This window comes from Oryctolagus cuniculus, chromosome 2 (genome assembly GCF_051225735.1).
Source record: "Oryctolagus cuniculus isolate XC-2025 breed Fujian yellow rabbit chromosome 2, ASM5122573v1, whole genome shotgun sequence".
Taxonomy (NCBI): domain Eukaryota; kingdom Metazoa; phylum Chordata; class Mammalia; order Lagomorpha; family Leporidae; genus Oryctolagus; species Oryctolagus cuniculus.
This window is the reverse complement of record NC_142868.1, coordinates 114,440,910-114,460,092: the sequence shown is the minus strand read 5'-3', so window position 1 is coordinate 114,460,092 and position 19,183 is coordinate 114,440,910. Positions and strand designations below refer to the sequence as shown.

Here is a 19,183-nt window from a genome sequence, read left to right as displayed (position 1 = left end):
ATGGACAGACTAAAATCAATGTTGTGATGACCTACTGCTAAGAATATGGAGGTCCCCAGAAAAGGTTAATTTTGTATATATATATCAATATATCATTTAATATTAGCAAGAACAACATTTTGGCATCTTATCCTTAAAATACATGTAAAAGGGTATCTTATTTTAAATTTTTCATTTTTAACCAATCTGTAAGGGACTATATTAAACTAGACGAGTAAACCTGAAGGTTTTCAAAAATGAAACTAAAGTGAATCTGCAGCATGAAATTATAGTAAAGCATCAGTGTGTAAATGATTAAATATGACTTAAATCAGGGCACTGTCCTACACACTATAGTCATACTGAAAAGTGACTAGATAAAATGAGAAATTATCTACATCATATGAATACTATTCATAACAGAATTTGTTTCTTTTATTAAAATGGCAAGAATACAAATAGCTTATATCAGTAAAATACAGTAGCATTCAGGCTCTAATATCAACATTAAATAAAAGCCTATGGACAGATAAGCAATTTAGGAAATTTTAAGAGGGGAAAAAAGGGAAACATCACTGAACTTGTTATTCCAGATTACAGACAGCTGCCACAGGCAAAAAATATAATTAAATGGCAATTAAGTTGATTGTAGTACTTTACTGTTTTAAAGAAAACTTATTCAAAATACAGATTTTTGAAAGTCTTACATTCTTGACAGATGTATCATCACCTACCTTTCTAAAAATAGCAGGAGTAAACACAATGTAGAAAATGTATGTTTATTAGTCTTTGAGTGGTACAACAGTATGGATTTAAAACCCTGACACACTCCTACTTTCTGCTGCTTTGAAGTCAGATTATGGCATGGAATTTATATCAGGTTGGTTCCAAAATGGAATATTGGGTCCCAGGCCAGTACTGGTAAACTGTGCCTATTTTGGCACAACTTCTTCAGCCATGAAAGCATAAATCACAATGAAAAAAAAAATCTAACCAACCAATTATTTGAGATACTAAGAAAGGAAAGGACATCAGTTTTGTAAAAACACTTTTCCCTCTTTTTTTTAAGTTTCTTTATTTACTCTGGATAGTTAACAAAACAGTGTTCAATAGTGAAGTAAGCAGATTTTACACTCACTATTACTGTATGGATAGAAAGAGCCATACACTTTTGTTTTATAAGTCATCTCGGATCACTGCGGCATGGCACATGAGAACAGATTCAGAGGCACAAAGTTAATAAAAACATTTAACACCATCACGTGTTCAAAAGATAAATGCAATCATATAGCAAAAAAATCAGTTTGTAACTTTGACTCTTCCAAGGATGTGAAGAATCTTTTCGCGTGTCAGAAATCTCTGTAGCAAAGATTCCTATGAGAGATAAAAATTATGCAGATTAATATTTTAATTTAACATTAACAATTTAATTTAACTGTTTCAGCATGTATAAAAATATATATTCTAACATTACTTTCACAACATTTAAGATTTCCCTCTAGCTTCTGTGAAGGGTATGATGTATTTTTTTCTACTCAGTTTTCACAGACTGTGGTACATGCATACTATGGAATGCTATTCACCAATAAAAGGAATGAACTAGTACTATATACAACTTGGGATGGATCTCATTATGAGAAATGAAAAGAGCCAATCCCAAAATGTTACATACACTATAGGAGTCCATTCACATAACATTCTCAAGATTACCAAAATAAAGAGAGAATAAATTTAGAGTTTGCCAAGGGATTGAGGAGCAAGCAGAGGGCTGCAAGGGATAGAGTCTACCAAGGGGTTTCAGGAGGGAGTGAGTTCTTTGCTGTCGATGGAAAAATTCAATAAGATACAAACCTCCATAAATACCATAAGCAGTTTTGTTTAAAAAGAGAGAATTAACCAAATATCACGTTACACGCAATAATAATAACAGAGTTGCAACCAAACGTAATAGTCACATAAATAATGTGAAAGATTTTAACTCATCTACCTTAAAAAGAGCATTTCAAAATGTCTCAAAGTAAATTCCAAATCCATACTGCATACATAAGAGATAGGCTTAAAACAAAACAGCTAAAAATAAAGATATTTACCAGGCAAATGGAGACAAAAGGAAAACAGGAGTTGCAACTCCAATGTAGTACCACTCCCTCTGCCCTCCAAATTTAAATGCATTAAGAAAAGGATACAGTATAAAATCTATGTTCCACAATGAAGAATGCAGTTCAAAATACCTATGCAACAAATAAAACAGCAAACCACCTATAGAAAACAAAATTAGAGATGCAAGTGGCATTGTGGCCTAGCAAGTTAAGCTGCTGCTTGTGATGTTGGCATCCTGTATTGAAGTGCCAGTTCCAGTCCTGGCTGCACTGCTTCTGATCCAGCTCCCTGCTGATGCTCCCGGGAAAGGAGCTGAAGATAGCCCAAATATGTGGGCCTCTACACCTCCCATGGGAGACCTGGATGGAGCTCTGGATCCCTGGCTTCAGTCTGGCCCAGTCCCAGTTACTGTCATTTGAGAAGTGAACTAGTGGATGGAAGATCTCTATCTTTCTCTCTCTATCATTCTGCCTTTCAAATTAACAAATAAATATTTTTCAACAAAGCAGAAGAAATAAAAACCTACAAATAACTGGAGACTTTAAAATGCTCTTAGTTTAAAACAGGCCAAGTGGATAAAAATTAAGCAATGATATAATAGATCTACAGAAAATCAAAAAGGTAAATCTTTTGGAAATATATTGGCTACTACTCCAATAAGAAGAGGCACATCTTCTTAAATGTATGTGAACTTTTCACAAAGCACAAAGAAAATATGAGTAGGTTCCACAAAACAGAAACACAATAGATAATATTCCTTAGTCACATGTAGTAAGACTAGAAATTAACAATGAAACTAAAACAAAACAAAAAGCCCTTCAAAATGCAAATTAAATATTTCCTATCAAACAACTCAGGTAAAAGTGAAACTATAAATAGAAATTACAGCATCTGAAAAGAATGAGAAGAAAATTATTATGTATCCAGACCTTTGGGATCTATTTAAAGCAGTGATCAGAGGAAAATTCATAGATCTAAACACTTATATCAATAAAATAAAAGAAGAACAAAGAATTAATTAAATTCTCCAACTGAAAAAGCCAGGAAAAACACAACAAATTAGAAGATAGGACAAGGGAGGAAATAATTTTAAAAAATTAGTAAGAGAAACAGGTGACCAAATCAAAATCCTGGTTCTCCGGTAGGCATCTGGCCTAACAGTTAAGTTGCCAGTTTAGATAGGCCTCATATCGGAGTGCCTTGGTTCCATAGCCAGCTTTACTCTTGATTGCAGCTTCCTGCTAACGCAGATCCTGGGAAGCAGTGAAGATGGCTCAAGTAATTGGATTCCTGTCAATCACTCGGGAGACCTGGATTGAGTCCCACGGTCCCAGCTTCAACCCCAGCTATGGCTGTTGCAGGCATTTGGGAGCTCTCTTTCTCGGTCTCTGTGTTTCTTTCTGCTTCTGAAATATTTTTTGAAGGATTTTTATCTTTACTTAGTATAGAGTTGATCTGTATATAAAGATAATTAAAAATGAATCTTAGTGAAGAATGGGATGGGAGAGGGAGTAGGAGGTGGGACAGGAGTAGGGGTGGGAGGGTGGGTATGGGGGGAAGAACCCCTATATTCCAAAAGTTGTACCTATGAAATTTATATTTATTAAATAAAAGCTTTCTTTAAAAAATATTTTTTTAAAAATCCTGGTTCTTTGATGCAATGAACAAAGTAAGCAAAGAACTAACTAATATAATGAGGAAAAAAAGTAGAGGGTGGCACATGGAGACCTGGAAGAAGCTCCAGGCCTGGCTTTGGATCAGCCCAGCTCTGGCTGTTGCAGCCATTTAGGGACTGAGCCAGCGGATATGAGACCTTTCTCTCTCTCTGCCTCTGTCTTTCTATAATTCTGCCTTTCAAATAAATAAAATCTTAAAAAAAAAAAAAGTAGAAGGTAGAACACAAATACACAAATAAAAAATGGTAACAGGAATGTAACTGTTGATAAAGAAGAAATTTAAAAATTCACAAATACTACATTGGTCACTCTCGTACAAATAAATTTGAAAACCTAGAAACAATAAATAATTCTTTAAGCCTATACAGACAGAGAGCTTTAAGAGATCAGTTTTTAAAGAAGAAAAATCAAGTTATCAAGGAAGGCACTCCACAAAAATGAAACAAGGCGACTCAGTTTCATACATGAGTTCAACTAAATCTTCAGAAACCAGATAGCTTCAAAGCAATGCAAATTGTTTTAAAGGATAGAAAACACAATTCAAGACACAGAAACAGAAGAAGACAGAAAGCCACCTCTTTTTGCAGATAACATACTTAGAAAAATCTAGAGAGTCAAAAACAAAACTTAGGCCGGCGCCGCGGCTCACTAGGCTAATCCTCCACCTAGCGGCGCCGGCACACCAGGTTCTAGTCCCGGTTGGGGCGCCGGATTCTGTCCCAGTTGCCCCTCTTCCAGGCCAGCTCTCTGCTGTGGCCAGGGAGTGCAGTGGAGGATGGCCCAGGTGCTTGGGCCCTGCACCCCATGGGAGACCAGGAAAAGCACCTGGCTCCTGGCTCCTGCCATCGGATCAGCACGGTGCGCCGGCCGCAGCGCGCCGGCTGCGGCGGCCATTGGAGGGTGAACCAACGGCAAAGGAAGACCTTTCTCTCTGTCTCTCTCTCTCTCACTGTCCACTCTGCCTGTTAAGAAATAAAAAAAAAAAAAAAAAAAAAACTTAATGAGACAATAAAAGAATTTAGTGAGGTAGCATGATGAAAAATTAACATACAAAAATAAATAGTGGGGCTGGCACTGTGGCACAGCAGGTAAAGCCACTGCTTGCAGTGGCAGCATCCCATATGGGCACCAGTTTGAGTCCCAGCTGCTCCACTTCTGATCCAGCTCTCTGCTATGGTCTGGGAAAGCAGCAGAGGATGGCCAAGTGCTTTGGCCCCTGCACCTGCATGGGAGACCTGGAAGAAACTCCTGGCTCCTGGCTTTGGATTGCTCAGCTCCAGCCATTGCGGCCATTTGGGGAGTGAACCATCAGGTAGAAGATGGAAGACTTTTCTCTCTCTCTGCCTCTGCCTCTCTGTAACTCTACCTTTCAAATAAATAAATAAATCTTGAAAAAATAGCATTTTCTGAAGATATAACAAATGAAACAGACATCTATAATAGCAACATAAAAGATAAAAATATTTAGGTATAAACTTAATAAAAAATGTTCAAAACCAATGTAAAGAAAACTACAAGAAATTCCTGAAAAGACACAAAAGTTAATTTGAACAAATTGATTAGGACATCTCAACATAATCAAGATGTCAGTTCTTCCCAAGTTAACTCATAAGTTTAGTGTGATCCTAATAAAAATTCCAATGGGATTTTTAAAAACAGAGCTAGACAAGTTGATTCTAAAGTTCATATGAAAAATAAAACTCCCAGGAAAATATAAACACTTGAAAAGAAGAACTGTTAAAGTGAACTAGCCCATTGCTGTGCTGGAGTTGGCTTACCACTGACGGTAAATACTTAAGGATTTTAGGACCTAGTTGTTAAATCATTGATGGCTTGAACTGGCCAGAGTGGGAGTATTTACACCACAGAGAATGGCAGGTGCTACAGATCAGAGCTTTGCCCTCCTCCCCGTTGAAGCACTTGTTCACCAGTGCACCTCTGGACTAGCCCTGCAAAAAGAAACGAAACAACAAAAACCTACCATGAAGCTTCCATAATCTAAACGGTGTAGGGCTGGCACATGATTATGCAGATCAATGGAACAGAAAGTCCAGAAAGACACTTGAATCACCAGATCAGAGAGCTTGTAATGAATGGTCCTGGGACAACTGGATAATCATTTGGAAAAAGATAAATTTAGATATATTCCTCAAACCGTACATAAACTCCAAAAGGATCAGAAACCAGAATATAAAAAGTTCTCTCTTGGGGCTGGTGCTGTGGCATAGTGGGTAAAGCTGCTGCCTGCAGAACCAGTATCCCATATGGGCGCCAATTCGAGTCCTAATTGTTTCACTTCTAATCCAGCTCTCTGCCATGACCTGGGAAAGCAGTGGAAGATGGTCCTTGGGACCGTGTACCCACATGGGACACCTGGAAGAAGCTCCTGGCTCCTGGCTTCAGATCGGCACAGCTCCAGCCGTTGCAGCCATTTGAGAAGTGAACCAGCAGATGGAAGACCTCTCTTTTCTCCCTCTCTCTGCCTCTGCCTCTCTGTAACTCTTCCTTTCAAATAAATAAATCTTTTTTAAAAAGTCTCTCTCCATGTGTCTCTCTGCCTTTCAAACAAAATACAAATAAATAAATACACATGTGTAAAACAGGAAAACTGTATAAATACTGAAAGAAAACAGTGAATTCCTTAATTATCTAGATACAGAGATTTTCTAACTATGAATAGAAATCTATATGTATTAAAGGAAAAGATTTTAAAATTTGATTACATAAAAATAACTTTCACATGGAAAAAACAGTACAGGTAAAGTCAAAATAGAAGTGACAAAAATGGGAAAAAATATTTGTGGCCTGTATCACTGCTGAATATTTCAAATTTATTCTAAAATTTTTTAACAAAAGGATCAAAACTATTAGAAAAATAGTAAAGAAGAAATGAACAGATAATTTTTTAAAAAGACACAAAAATAGCCCTTAAACCTATAAAGACATTCAGCTTCACTCATAATAAGAGAAACTGAAATTAAAAGTACACTGAAATACTATTTCTCACCTTCCATACTGGCACAAATTCAAAAGCTTAAGAGTACATTCTGCTGGTAAGGTTGTGGGGAAACAGGCACTCTCGCATATTGCTGGAGGAAATGCAAAATAGAGAGGCATTTGGCACTATCTAACGAAACTATACATGGGTTTACCCCTTGATCTAGCAATCCTACTTCTAGGAATTTACTCTGATAATATTTCTACAACTATATGAAGATTATTAATTACAGTCTTCTTTATAATCGCAAATTGTTATAAACTACTTAGGAGAGTGGTTAAATAACTATGGTACATCCACACAGTGGAATAGGCTGCTGTCAAAAGGAATAAAGAGAATCTCTATGAATCATTATGGAATAACTTATAGGATATATTAAGCAGGAAAAACATAGTGCAAATAAGCATCTATAGGGGGCAGGCCAGTGTTGTGGCACAGTGAGTAAAGCCACCACCTGTGATGCTGGTTTGAGACCCGGCTGCTCCACTTCCAATCCAGCTCCTTGCTGATATGCCTGGAAAAAGCAGTAGAGGATGGCCCAAATACCCATGTGAGACATCTACCATCTACCCACGTGAGAGACACAGAGGAAGCTCCTGGCTCCTGGCTTCAGCCTGGCCCAACCCTGGGTATTGTGGCCATAAAGCAGTGGATGGAAGATCTTTCTTTCTCTCTCTCTCCCTCTTTCCCTGTAACTCTGACTTTTAAAGCAAATAATTAAATCTTTAAAAAAAGCAGTAGCATCTAAAATATGCTACTTTTGCATAAGAAAAGAAAAATTTTAAAAAACATGTGCTTATCATTACCATAAAATTATTTTTATGTCAACATATCTTGGTAACCATGTTTAAGTACCACTATTAATATTGGACTGTTCCAATATTCATATTGAGTTCCCTTACTCTCAAATACTCCCTGAAAATATTGCTATATGGTTCCAAGAGGATCGACTCTTATACTGACTTACTCTTCTAATGATCGATCCAGGCCTCGGTCAGGAGATCGATGGTGAACACGTTCTGGTGAATGACATTTTGCGTTTGGCTTCATTGTAGAACTCAGATGATAAGCATTACTTGAGTAATTTTGGCGGCGAAGTTCTTGTACAGCCCTTTCCCTAAAGCAAAATAATGGTGCTTGTAATTGTAATATCCAGTGACCATTATCAAAGCTCATAAAACCGTAACTCAATTCATACCTTAAATTCAAACCCTCAGGAAAGCAGTTCAACCTACTGTTGTACCCAACAAACAATGTTTCCCAGACTGAAAGTGGCCATAGAAATAAACTTACCTTTCAAATCGCTCTGTCCCTAATTGTCTTTTGGTAATGTCTAAATCAGCTTCCAATTGCGTTACGACATTTCTGAACTGGGCCACGTCTCTACTCTGGATGGCCCTGTGCAAAACAAGATAGGAGTGGTTGCTGATTAAACTTAAGATAAGGCTATGACCCCTAGTCATAGGAATGGTTTCTCAGTTTGAGTTAATGTCACACTGATTTTTACAGAGAGATTTTATTAGTACTTCTAAAATTTGCCGATTTCAGATATCCAGAATGTACAAAGTTGCCTATTTGAAAGGCCTAAGCAATTCCAGCCTAACCACTCAATTGGTTAAACCTTCTCTATTTTCCTATATATAGATAGGATAATATATATTATCTATTTACTGCAAATTAGTTTTATAAAAGTACTTGGAAATATTATATAAGTGTTTAGTAGCATGATCAAGCAGCTAACACGGGGATTCATAAGCACAATAATTAATATGGTCTGCCTTATATGTACTTATATATAGAATGAAAAAAAATTTTTTTTGACAGGCAGAGTGGACAGTGAGAGAGAGAGACAGAGAGAAAGGTCTTCCTTTGCTGTTGGTTCACCCTCCAATGGCCGCCGCTGCCGGAGCGCTGTGGCTGGCGAACCATGCTGATCCGATGGCAGGAGCCAGGTACTTATCCTGGTCTCCCATGGGGTGCAGGGCCCAAGCACTTGGGCCAACCTCCACTGCACTCCCTGGCCACAGCAGAGAGCTGGCCTGGAAGAGGGGCAACCAGGACAGAATCTGGCGCCCCGACCGGGACTAGAACCCAGTGTGCCGGCGCCGCAAGGCGAAGGATTAGCCTAGTGAGCCGCGGCACTGGCCAGAATGAAATTTATATACATACAGTTAGAAACAAAAACTCTTCAACTTAACAGGATCTTCCTTAAGGGTAAACGAGGCCTCAAAACCCTGTAATAAGGTACAACTTCATAAGGAGACTGATGAGAGATGAAGGCTGCTGGCACAGAACATTCTGCCCTCTGGGCCTGCTATCAGGACAGCAGCACAGACTGCTGAAATGTTAACTCAGGGACTGAGAGCACAAGTTCATCATGCTAACCATCTCTTAGTGATAGTACTCATCAGCCAGGTACAGAGTGTCCCTCCTGGCGCGGGAGTTTTGGCATCCTTCACAAAAGTGGATTTCTACCTACCAGCTTGAGAAAGTGATCCTGCAGAACCAGCTGAAAGAACCACAACAGCCCAGCTCCAGGAACCAAAAGGAGTGGCTCAGTCATGGCTACCATGACCTGAAAGCAGTTTCAGAAGGAAACTGGTCCTGAGTCTGCAGCCTTAGGGGCTTCTAGGAGTGACTGGTGTCTGAGGTCACAATCTCTGTCCTTTGCAAGGTCTCAGGCATGGACGTGAGGGCAGAGCAAAAAAGTATTATGGATGGGACAAATAAGGACAGAAGCTAAGAGTCTGCCTCAGTTTTTTTTCTTTTTAAAAAATTTTATTTAATACAAGTTTCATGTATTTCCTATGTACAGATTTAGGAACACATAGATGATTCCCACCCTCTCCTCCCTCCCGCCAACGCTCCAACCCTTCTTTCTCCTCCCTCTCCCATTCCCATTCTTTATTTGTACAAAGACCTATTTTCAGTTTCTGTGAGGTGACCAAGTTTAATCATAAAATGTTTATAATCAAATAGGTATTTCCACCCATTCCTCAGCCAGGGGTCTTCTAATAAAGTACTAGTGAAGCTAGGGGTTACAAACACAACCCCAAATCATGTTCTGGGGAAGTGAGTGTAGTTCTTCCAATAGCCTCGGGAACATAAAGAAATACTAGGTGAAAAATGGAAAGACTAGATAGCAATGGCAGAAGGGTCCAGACATGTAAAACTCTGCTGGTTTCAGAGTGCTTAATTGCTTTTCTAATCTGATTATATTTTTAAAGGCAGTATTTTAGATCTGACATTCTATGATATCCAAAACTCTGATGGAAACAATGAATAGAGACTGCTAAACTCAAATTTATATAAAACAAAATAAAAATGAATACTAAGTCTTAGGCAAATCATAGTATTTCTGAACCCAGGTTAATTAATGGCAAATCATGGGAATGAAATTCTCTACATTGTAGCTTTAAAATTGTAATCGATAAATGCACCAGAAAATTAAAAACACGACTTTCTGTTATTATATTGCTAAACAACTCACATTTTATTTTCTGCCAAACAAAGGTGTTCCTTAAGAAGCTGAATTTCAGATTCTTTTTCTTGTAGTGCTATCTGAGACTGATACTCTTTGTCTCGGTTGGCCACCAGCAAAGCTTCTAGATTCTGCATGGAGATCCTCTCATTTGTCATTTGACTCCTGAGGAGTTCTATTTCAGAACGAGCAGAATCTAACTCATTCTCCATCTGTATAACAATATGAAGACATCTACACTTATCCCCATTCATTCATGTAACTGGTATATTATCAGGAATTCATAAAAATTGTTGTATCATGTTATAAACTGATAAATCACTTAATGAAATTTTATCTGCCTTCTTACCAAATACACACACCACACATACATGTATAATATCACTTTCTCCATCTCTCAGCTCCTATCACAAAATTCATTAAGTAAAGGCATATTAACCCCAACTGTAACCAATTTCCATTCCTAGCTTCTATATTTATGTTATGTTTCTACAAGGCTGACAGGCTGACATGGTGATCTCTGTGACTTTGCCCTGAGCTAGGTGAGTTCCAAACACCTATCTGAAGGAATGTACTGCACTCTAAGTTAAGGAATATAAGGAGGAATGGCACATTTGCTCTCTTGTGTAAACCTGTGAAGAGCTTCCTTTCTGAAGGTTATTTTGAGTCTAAATTATACTCTGTAAGCCACATGTTTCTTCAAATGGAGAAAGACCAGTCATTATCATTTGGAAAAAGTTATTCCATACCTCAAAATATATATTATAATAAATTCTACATGCATAAAAAATTTAAATGTGAAAGGCTTAAAATTCCAGTAAAGAAAATGAGTAAAAATGAAATTACAGGAGGTGGGAGTGGATAGGTATATAGTAGAACTAAGATACAACACAAAAATCTTAAAAATTTGATCAAATATTTTAAGTCAATAGAAACATGACCAAAATTTGAAAGAAAATAGCTGTAATAAATAAACACAGTACATAGTTAATATCTTTACTAATATGAAGAATACAGACAAGTTGATGAGAAATATCAACTAATTATACGAAATTTATGATATACAATGAAATGGAAAAAAATGATCCTTACTAGTAATACAAAAAATACAAATTAAAATAAGGTGCTATTTCTTGTACAGAGTTTCTTCTCTAGTAACTACTGACATTTTGGGTTGGTTAATTACTTGGTGTGAGGGACTACCTTACGCATGATAGGATAGTTGGCTATATTCCTGGTTTCTTCCCTCTTGATTCCACTAGGATTCCCTATCCTAGTCAGGACAATCAAAAACGTATCAAGACATTGCTAAGGCTGGCGCCGCGGCTCAATAGGCTAATCCTCCGCCTTGCAGTGCCGGCACACCGGGTTCTAGTCCCGGTTGGGGCACTGGATTCTGTCCCGGTTGGCCCTCTTCCAGGCCAGCTCTCTGCTGTGGCCCGGGAGTGCAGTGGAGGATGGCCCAAGTGCTTGGGCCCTGCACACCATGGGAGACCAGGATAAGTACCTGGCTCCTGGCTTCGGATCAGCGCAGTGCGCCGGCCTTGGAGGCCATTGGAGGGTGAACCAACAGCAAAAAGGAAGACCTTTCTCGATGTCTCTCTCTCTCTCTCACTGTCCACTCTGCCTGTAAAAAATAAATAAATAAATATCTACTGGGAAGCAAAAATACTCCATGGTTGAACCGGTGACACTTTTCTAATCTATCAAACTGGCAAATATTTTTAGCTTGTGTTGGACGAACACTAAGCTGTGCAATGGCGATGCCATATTTTCTAGCAGCAGTACAAAATGGAGCATGACTTTTTTTGGTAACAGTTTCATAATAACTCAATGTTTTTTTTTTAACATATTGAAAGAGCTGTGTAATCATTGTAACTATCTAATGTTAAGAACTTTTTCATCATTCACCCAAAAACCTTAGCACCCATTAGCAGCTACTTTGCCCTACCCTCCCTGGTCCTAGGCAATCCCTAACTTACTTTTTCTCTCTGTGACTTGTCTTATTCTGCAAATTTCAAACAAATGGAATCAAATACTGTTTGTGTGATCTTTCTGTGGCTGGTTTTCCTCATTTAGCATAATGGTTTCAAGAGTCATCAATGTTTTAGCAGATATCAGTGTTTCGCTTTGTCACTTTTATCATCTAATAATATCCCATTGCACAGATGTACCAGACATTCATTCATGAGACAGGAACATTTTATACTTTTAGAGGATTATAAATAGTTCTGCCATGAACATTTGTGTAAAGTTTTTCTTTTTTAACATTTTTTTTCATTAATTTGAAAGGCAGAATGGTAGCAAAAAAAAAGCAAGATCCTCCATCTGCTGGCTCACTCCACAAATGCCCACAAGAGTCTGAAGCCAGGAGCCATGTGGGTGGCAGGAAACAACGTGTTTGGGTCATCATCCACTGCTTTCCCAGGCACTTCAGCAGCAAGCTGGATCTGGGAGCACAGGAACCCGGCCTCAAACCAGCACTCCAACATGGGACCCGGCATCCCTAGCAGCAGCTTCACTTGCTGGCCACAACCCCATCCCCATACACAAGTGTCAAGTGTTCATTTCTCTTAGAAAAATATGAGTGGACTTCCTGGGGTCCATGGTAATCCTATTTTTAACATTCTGAGGAACTGCGAAAAACGTTTTCCAAAGTGATTTCACTATTTTATATTCCTACCAGCAATGAATGAGGGATCCACTTTCTCCCCATCTTAGTACTTTTATTTCATGACTTTCTGACTACAGAACACTAGTTTTTGTGAAATGGTATGGTTTTGATCTGCATTTCTCTTATCATTAATGACACTGAACAGCATTACATGTCCTTATTGTTTATTTATATGTCTTCTATAGAGAAAAATTAAGTTGTGGGAGTTCTGAATAAACTTTGGATACAAATCTCTAATCTGATGTATGATTCACACATGTTCTCTCCCATTCTGTGCATTGTCTTTTCAGTTTCTGGATGGTTTCTTTTGCAGCATAAAAAGGGTTTTTTTTAAAAAATTCATTTAGATGAAGTACCTTTATTTTTTTCTTTTCTTGCTTGAGATTATGATATGTATCTGGGAAAGTACTGCCTAACCCAAAGTCACTAAGATGTACTGGTTCTTACTTGCAGGCCTATGCTTCATTTCAAGTTAATCATTGCTATGGTATGAGGTAGGGATCCAACTTAATTAGTTTCCATATAGATACATATTTATCCCTGCACCATTTGTTGACAATACTACCCTTTCCTAGTGAACTGTCATAGCATCAGCTTTGTGAAACCATTTGTTCATAAATGTAAAAGAACCATTCTGTTCCACTATCATCATCATCTTCTTCTTCTTCTGACAGGCAGAGTTAGAGAGAGAGAGAGAAAGGTCGTCCTTCCATTGGTTCACCCCCTCAAATGGCTGCTACAGCCGGCACTGCACAGATCCGAAGCCAGGAGCCAGGTGCTTCCTCCTGGTCTCCCCTGCGGGTGCAGGGCCCAAGGACCTGGGGCATCCTCCACTGCCTTCCTGGGCCACAGCAGAGAGCTGGACTGGAAGAGGAGCAACCGGGACAGAATCCGGTGCCCCGACCGGGACTAGAACCCGGGGTGCTGGCGCCACAGGCGGAGGATTAGCCTAATGAGCCACGGCGCCGGCCTCCACTATCTTCTATGTCTTTCCTTATGCTATCTTGGTTAGCATAATTTTGCAGCCAGGTTTGAAATCAGGAAATGTGAGTCCCCTGACTTTGTGCTTCTTTTTAAAGATTGTTTTGGTATTCTGGGTCATTTGCGTTTCCATATGAATTTTAGACCACCTTGTCAATTTCACAACAGTGGACTCTGAGAGGCATTATATTAAATTTGTAGATGAATCTGGGGAGTATTGCCATCTTAATCATGAAAATTGTTATGACACATTAACATAGGATATCTTTCCATTTATATGAGGGTCCTTTAACATATTCATGAAAAAATGGAATTAAAAATATGAAGGGGAGGTGGTGTTGTGGTGTAGTGGGTTAAGCCACCACCAGCATCCCATATGGGTGCTGGTTCAAGTCCCAGCTACTCCACTTCTGATCCAGTTCCCTGCCGATATGCCTGGGAAAGCAGTGGAAAACGGCCCAAGTGCTTGGGCCCCTGTACCCACAGAGACCCAGAAGAAGCTCCTGGCTCCTGGCTTCGGACTGCTACAGCTGTGGCCATTGTGGTCATCATGCAGTGAACCAGTGGATGGAGGATCTCTCTGTCTCTCCCTCTCTCTCTAACTCTTTCCAAATAAAATAAATAAATCTTTAAAAAAATATGAAGGGGTAGGCATTTGGCTTGGCAGGTAAGCCAACAGTTAGGACATCCGTGTCTGACATAGGAGAACCTGGATCAAATTTCTGGCTCTGGCTCCTGATTCTAGCTTTCTACTAAACTAGCTCCTGGGAAGAAGTAGTGATGGCTCAAGTAGTTGAATTCTCCTTGCATTTGTCCCCCGCCCCCAGCTCTTGTGGGAATTTGAGGGGTAAACCAGCAAATGGGAGTTCAATGTTTCTCTCTACCTCAAGAAATAATTTTCTTTTAAAGTACAGGTTTATTTTAGTGTACAAAAGTTTTGCATGGGAGCTGGCACTGTGGCATAGTAGGCTAAGCATCCTCCTGCAGTGCTGGCATCCCATATGGGTGCTGGTTCGTGTCCCAGATGCTCCACTTCCAATCTAGCTCTCTGCTAGTAGCCTGGGAAATCAGTAGAAGATGGCTCAAGTGCTTGGACTCCTGTACCCGCATGGGACACCCAGAAGAAGCTCCTGGTTCCTGGCTTTGGATTGCCCTGGCTCTATCCACTGTGGACATTAGGGGAGTGAACCAGAAGATGAAAGACCTTTCTTTCTATCTCTCCCTCTCAAAAACTTTACAAAAAGTTTTTCATAATATGTAGAAAATGGTTAAGATGTGTATTATAAAAAAATTAAGCATGGATTGCAAAAATTCTTACTTGCCAAAATACATTCATATTTTTAATTCCATTTTTAATGAACTTTTTGAAGTACCTGCATATGGGTGTTCTTTAATTTCTTTTGACAATATTTTGTAGTTTCTATAAGTTTTGTACTTATTTTGTTATGTTTATTCCTAAGTATGTTGTCTTCTTCTGATGCTACCCTGTTTAGTGCAATTCTATTTGATAGCTTTCTTCATCAACTGCATGGAATTGTAATTCAAGGCCTGGTTCAAAGGCTGTTTGGATTTTTCCTTCTTCCGTGAATGCATTCTAATTGAATGTATTGTGCAATTTCTATATACTTGTGAATTTCCCAAGTTTTCTTTTTACTAATTTCTAACAATTGCACTGTGGTGCAAATACTGTGGAGAAAATAGTTAGATTTCAATCCTTTTGAATCTATTGAGGCTTGTTTTATCGTCTGTTCTGGAGGATCTTCCATATACAATTGAGAAGATTTTCTACTTATTGGCAGAGTGCTTTACAGATTTATGTTAAGCTGGTGAGGATGGATTAGTTAATTAGCTTGACAGAATCTATTCACAATGTAAACATAAATCAAAGTATTACAGGACAGGCATCTAGCATGGCGGTTAAGATGCCACACTGGCAGGGGATGGTGGTGCAGCAGGTTAAGACCCTGTTTATGATGCCGGCATCCCATATCAGAGTGCTTGTTCAAGTCCCGGCTATGCCGCTTCCAATTCAGCTTCTTACTAATGTATTTGGGAAGGCAGTAAAAGATGGCCTAAGTATTTGAGTCCCTCTCATCTATGTGGGAAATCAAATTAGAGTTCTTGGCTCCTGGCTTTGGCCCTGCCAAGTCCTGGTAGTTGTGGGCATTTGAGGAGTAAATCAGTGGATGGAAAAATCTTTTTTAGGTCTCTCCCTCTCTCTGCCACTCTGCTTCTCAGATAAATAAACAAATCTTAAAAAAAAAAAAAAAACAAGCCACGTGTGGAGTGGCCATTGTGATGCACCGGATGAAGCCATCATTTGGATTATGTGCATTCCATACTGAGTGTCTAGGATTGAGTCCCACCTCTGCTTTCTGATCCAGTTTCTGCCAATTGGGCCTAGGAGGCAGCAGATGATGAGTATTTGAGTCCCCGCTTCCCAAGTGGGAGACCTGGATAGAGTACCTGGAGCCTGGCTTCAGCTTGGCACAGCCCTGACTGTTGCAAGCATTTGGGGAATGAACCAGCAGGTGGAAGATCTCTCTCTCTTTAAAAAGATGCCACATGGTACTTCCACATTCCATATGAAAGTGCCTAGATTTGAGTCCCAGCTCCACTCCTGATTCCAGCTTCCTGCTAACGCATACCCTGTGAGGCAGCACAAGTAATCATCCTTACAGAAGACCCAAATTGAGTTCCTGGCTCTGACTTCAGCCTGTCCTTGTCCTGGTTATTGTGTACATTTGGAAAGTGAACCAGTAGATAAGAAATCTTTCTCTCTCCCACTTCTCCTTTTCAAATAAAATATATAAATATTTTAAAATCACAATTATTTTTAATTAAAAATAAAAGGCAGGGGAACAGCACTGTGGCATAGCAGATATACATCAATTCATCTTATAATTGAAAGTCAGTACCTTGTGACCACCAGTTTCTCTCTTCTTCTACCCTACAGACCCTGGTCACCACCATTCTACTCTCTGAAAAACTTATGCTAGCAGGCATAGTTTTGAGACAAATCTCTGAGACTTGCTCTGTCCCCAAGAGGGCTGCTCTCAGCTGTCTCTGTCTGCAGTTCTCTATTAAACTTATAGGAGGTTTATTGCTTCATTTCTTATTGTCACAAATCTACTAGCTTCCTCTTAAGTACTACTTTTTGAAAATTCTATGTCTATGCTAAAATTTTCATTTATGGGACTCCTATGAATATAATACAAAATGTGATACAAGCTTTATGCAACAAAATATTTTCCATCTTGTTTTATGTGCAAATAAGAAGCATGAAAACATTTATGCAAAAATGGCAAAAAGTAGGACAATCAGTACTAATATACTATTATTGCAAACATGCAATAAAATAAAAAAAGTCTGCACAGGGAAAGAAAAGAGCAAGAAGGAAATGTAACAAAATGCCTACAGCAATAGAAAGATCCTCATTCTAGTTTTAGGTTATGAAATCTCCTGTAGCCTAAGATGATGATTATAATTTTTAAAATCCTTTGCTTCATTCAAAAAATACATATATGTCTCCAAAGCATTTTTCAAATTTTCATAAGGAAATCATTGGTAAGTATTAATTAAAGGATGTTAAAGGAAGAATATTTGGAACTCATGATGTCAAAATCCTCTTGAGGAGAGTTAGTTAATTAAGCATATGAAGTATATTTATGATTTTAAAGATAGAAAACTAACACATGGGTGAATTGTGAACCTGTATGTATATTACAACCCAATAAATATATTTTTAAAAAGAAAATCAAACAGTTATGACTAAAAACATTTCTAGAATTCCTTATGTTATTGTATTAAGTCATTATGAATGAAGACAGAAATTTAGATCTTTTGTCCTTAATTTTTCCTTTCTCAATTAGAATTATTGGAGTGGTTCCAGGGATGAAAAGCTGGACCCATGTTCAAAAATCGATCAATGTAACCTATCATATCAACATGCTAAAGAAGAAAAATCATATGATCATGTCAATATGTATAGAAAAAGTACTTAGCAAAAATTCAAAAGCCATCAATTCAAAAGCATATCAATCAAGATAAAATCTTTAAGAAATACAGAGATAGAGAAGAACACCCTCAACTTGATAAAAAGAAACTACACATCACTACAGACATGAGTATACTAATTAAATGACACTGAAAATTGTCCTCTTATACTGGGAAGAAGGCAACAGGTTCACTTTTTTTTTTTAACCACTATTATTCAACCTAGTACTAAAGCACTCAACAGCATACAAAGATAAGAACAAGCAAACAGGGACCAGCACTGTGGCACAGCGGGTAAAGCTGCTGCCTTCAGTGCCAGCATCCCATATGAGCGCCGGTTCAAGTCCCTGCTGCTCCACTTCCAATCTAGCTCTCTGCTATGGCCTGGGAAAGCAGTAGAAGATGGCCCAAGTCCTTGGCTCCCTGTACCCACGTGAGAGACCCGAAAGAAGCTCCAGGCTCCTGGCTTTGGATCGGCCCAGCTCCAGCCATTGTGGCCATTTGGGGAGTGAATCAGCGGATGGAAGACCTCTCTCTCTCTCTCTCTGTAACTCTATGTCTCAAATAAATAAATAAATAAATCTTTGAAAAACAAACAAACAACCATACAGATTGGAACAGAATAACAGGGTTGTCTACAGAGAAAAACCCAAGAAATCTGCCTAAAACTTGTAGATCTAGTGAGTTTGGCAAGATCACAGGATATAATATAAATATGCAAAATTTGATAGTATTTCTATATTCTGGCAATGAACACACTGACAGTAGGATTAAAGCTAGAATACCATTTAAAATAACTCAAAAAAGAAGAGATACTTTGCATTTTGTTGGTGTAAATTTCATAAAACAAGTACAGAACTTGCATGCTGAAAGTTATACAAGGTTAATACAAGAACTTGGCTGGCACCGCAGCTCACTAGGCTAATCCTCCATCTGCGGCACCAGCACTCCGGGTTCTAGTCCTGGATGGGGCGCCGGTTCTGTCCCGGTTGCTCCTCTTCCAGTCCAGCTCTCTGCTGTGGCCCAGGAAGGCAATGGAGGATGGCCTAAGTGCTTGGGCCCTGCACCCGCATGGGAGACCAGGAGGAAGCACTTGGCTCCTGGCTTCAGATTGGCACAACGCGCCGGCCGTAGTGGCCATTTGAGGGGGTGAACCAATGGAAGGAAGACCTTTCTCCCTGTCTGTCTCTCTCTCACTGTCTGTCTCTGCCTGTCAAAAAAAAAAAAAAAAAAAAAAAAAAAAAAAAAAAAAAAAAACCAAAAACAAACAAAAAAAAAACCTAAAATACAAGAACTCA

The 19,183-nt window shown here is 38.8% G+C and overlaps 1 protein-coding gene across 9 annotated transcripts in view; it reads right to left on the bottom strand.

Moving 5' to 3' along the window:
• Window positions 1–400: 400 nt before the first annotated feature.
• Window positions 401–19,183, bottom strand: part of TSGA10 (testis specific 10) — a 134,231-nt gene continuing 115,448 nt past the window's right edge. For all 9 annotated transcript variants that reach the window (XM_089325997.1, XM_089325996.1, XM_089325998.1 and 6 more), the window contains 4 exons: window positions 10,244–10,446; window positions 8,047–8,151; window positions 7,721–7,870; window positions 401–1,353 (listed from right to left, as the gene is read on the bottom strand). In XM_089325997.1, coding sequence (XP_089182123.1) covers window positions 1,329–1,353; window positions 7,721–7,870; window positions 8,047–8,151; window positions 10,244–10,446 — 483 coding nt within the window. In that variant the 3' untranslated portion in view covers window positions 401–1,328. The remainder of the gene's footprint in view (window positions 1,354–7,720; window positions 7,871–8,046; window positions 8,152–10,243; window positions 10,447–19,183) is intronic.